The following is a 2,865-nucleotide window of genomic DNA, read 5'->3' as shown; positions in this document are numbered from 1 at the left end:
GTGATAACGGACATGGCCCAGAGTGAACAGGGTTGACAGAGGGACAGGGAAGTTTGCCTATTGATATTTATAATTAGCCGAAGAAGAAAGAATGACAGGGAAAGTTTGTGCCTAGAATAATGAATTTGCATCAAGTAGAAATTCAGTGTTACAAGCATTCCTCCTGTTAAAACTCCCTGTCACCCGAGGATGGGCTTAAGAAATACTGTCCTTGCTGCCTCAGTGTGGGTGGACTGAAACTCACACTGAGAATGAACTACAACTCACTAGCGATGGGAACTTTCGCAAAAGAAACTACCCTTGCTGGACAGTAGAGAACATTCTCAGCTGGGGTGTAGCTCCGTGTAGACATTTGCCTCCAGTAGACTAGGGTCTAGACTCAATTTTCAGCATTGGGATTAGAAGTGGGATTGGGGATGAGGAGGAGAAGAAAGATGATGAAAAAGAAGGAAAAGAAGAACAGGTAGAGGAGAAGAAGGAAGAAGACCAGGAGAAGAAGAAAAAGGAGGAAGAAAATAAATTCCTTGACATAAACAAGAAAATAGCATGAAAAGTAGTTTAGGGATATATGTTGAGGGGAGTAATGAATAGAATCTACTCTGAGAGAGACACACTCAGGAAGAAAATGGCAATACTCTATCAATATACCCTCACTACCACCTTCAGGAAAAGACTGAATCTGCAGCAGAGGAGGAAGTGTTCTTCAAATAAAGAGCCTGCTGACCGAGCCAGACCCAACTCCCCAGAACTCACACGGCCCGGATTAAAGTGCTGAATCAAATTGCCTTTGCCCCCATTCAAAATGAAGAAATATGCATGCAATTCCTAATATGATGTCTAATAATTAGTAAGTAGGTGACACACCATTTCAGTCATAGGAATAAGCTATCTTTCTGTAACCTGATAAACTGTTTCTTTTGGTCTGCCATTCTCTTGAGTCCTCGAGTGGAACCAAATGATTTCCTAGAGACTTATCTAGGGGAAGATATGACTGACTAAGCCTTCTCACTGTAAGCAGAGCCCCAAAAAGCTAGAAGGCCAGTGACTCCCAGACCAGAGCTGTCACCTGAGCCATCAGTGCTGAAGACCTACTAAAGAATGCATTGCAGAACTCAGGCAGAAGCATGAGTCCCGTTTGGCTCCTAGAGCCTGGAAAGTGAGCGGAGGGAGCCAGAATCTACAACTCACATCTGGAAAAGAAAGATGTTCCCTTTCTGAAGTTCAGCTGTCAGCAGATGGTTTTCTTTTCTTTTTCTCAGGTACCTCAGGCTAGCCCAAACTCACTATGTACCTAAGGAGGATCTTGAATTCCTCATCTTTCTGCCTATACCACTCAAGTGCTGGAAATAACAATATCTCTCTTGGCTTTAAAATGTTTTTAGGTTTGTTTTGTTTTTTTTTTTTTTAATAAAATTCACTACCACCATTTTGTTCATTGAAGGAGAACAAAATGGAGATGGAGATATGTCTCAGCAGTAATGTGATTGCTGTCATGAATATTACAAACAAGAAAGACAGACACACTCGTCACAGCTCCACAGAACTTTCCCATCACTCTCCTTCTTCAGTCCCCACCCTCCCCCCGCCCATCTGTGCTAACCCCTGCTTGTCTGTTCTCTAGATCTCCCAAAGATGGAAAGAGTCAACTACACAGTCTTGACTGAGTTCATCCTCACAGGGGTCCCCCACCCTCCCAGGCTGAGGACATTCCTGTTTGTGTTCTTTTTGCTGATCTACATCCTGACTCAGCTGGGGAACGCGCTCATCCTGATCACCGTTTGCGCAGACACACAGCTCCATGCGCGCCCCATGTACATCTTCCTTGGTGCACTCTCCGTCATCGACATGGGCATCTCTACCATCATCGTCCCCCGCCTCATGATGAACTTCACTCCAGGCATTAAGCCCATCCCATTTGGGGGATGTGTGGCACAGCTTTATTTCTACCACTTTCTGGGAAGTTCCCAGTGTTTCCTATACACCACTATGGCCTATGACAGGTACCTGGCCATATGCCAACCCCTGCGTTACCCAGTCCTCATGTCTGCTAAGTTGAGTACCTTGCTGGTGGCTGGAGCTTGGGTGGCTGGCTCAATCCATGGAGCAATCCAAGCCATCCTAACCTTCCGCTTGCCCTACTGTGGTCCCAATCAGGTAGATTACTTCTTCTGTGACATTCCTGCAGTGCTGAAGCTAGCCTGTGCAGATACCACAGTCAATGAGTTGGTGACCTTTGTGGACATTGGAGTGGTGGTCGCCAGTTGCTTCTCTCTGATCCTTCTTTCCTACATCTATATCATTCGGGCCATCCTGAGAATCCGCACAGCTGATGGGAGACGAAGGGCCTTCTCAACATGTGGAGCTCATGTGACTATTGTTACTGTGTATTATGTGCCCTGTGCCTTCATCTACCTGCGACCTGACAGCCACAGCATCCTGGATGGGGCGGCTGCTCTCTTCCCCACAGCCATCACACCGTTCCTCAATCCCCTCATCTACACTTTGAGGAACCAGGAGGTGAAGATGGCCTTGAGGAGAATGGTAGGAAGCCAAAGCACTAAGAGTGAGGTCTGAGCATCTCTTCTCTTCTAAGGAAGAGAAACCCAGGTTTCCACTTAGTCTTGCGTTTGGGTTTCAGCGAGGCTTCCTGTTTTTTTCTCATTGGTGGAGCCTGCCACACAGATCCACACAATGAGATGGAACATAGATGAAGGGAAAGCACAACCTCCTAGCCATTCTTAGTTTCTCCTAAGACAAACAACTCCCAGCAGCCACAGAAGTAGAAGGTAACACTCCATTACCAATCAATTATGTTGGCACATTTGGCATTCTAAAAGCACCCAATGATCTCTTGGTGTCCTGGAC

General features: G+C 46.1%; 1 protein-coding gene across 1 annotated transcript; it reads left to right on the top strand.

Annotated features, from left to right (window-relative positions):
• The first annotated feature begins 1,632 nt into the window (after positions 1-1,632).
• On the top strand, positions 1,633-2,574 carry LOC110309749 (olfactory receptor 10G3). Its single transcript, XM_021182479.1, has one exon. It carries the CDS (start codon positions 1,633-1,635, stop codon positions 2,572-2,574), a length of 942 nt encoding a protein of 313 aa, XP_021038138.1.
• Positions 2,575-2,865: the final 291 nt, after the last annotated feature.

This window comes from Mus caroli, chromosome 14, assembly GCF_900094665.2.
Source record: "Mus caroli chromosome 14, CAROLI_EIJ_v1.1, whole genome shotgun sequence".
Lineage (NCBI taxonomy): Eukaryota > Metazoa > Chordata > Mammalia > Rodentia > Muridae > Mus > Mus caroli.
Note: the sequence above shows the minus strand (reverse complement) of the source record. Positions and strands in the feature narration are given on the sequence as shown.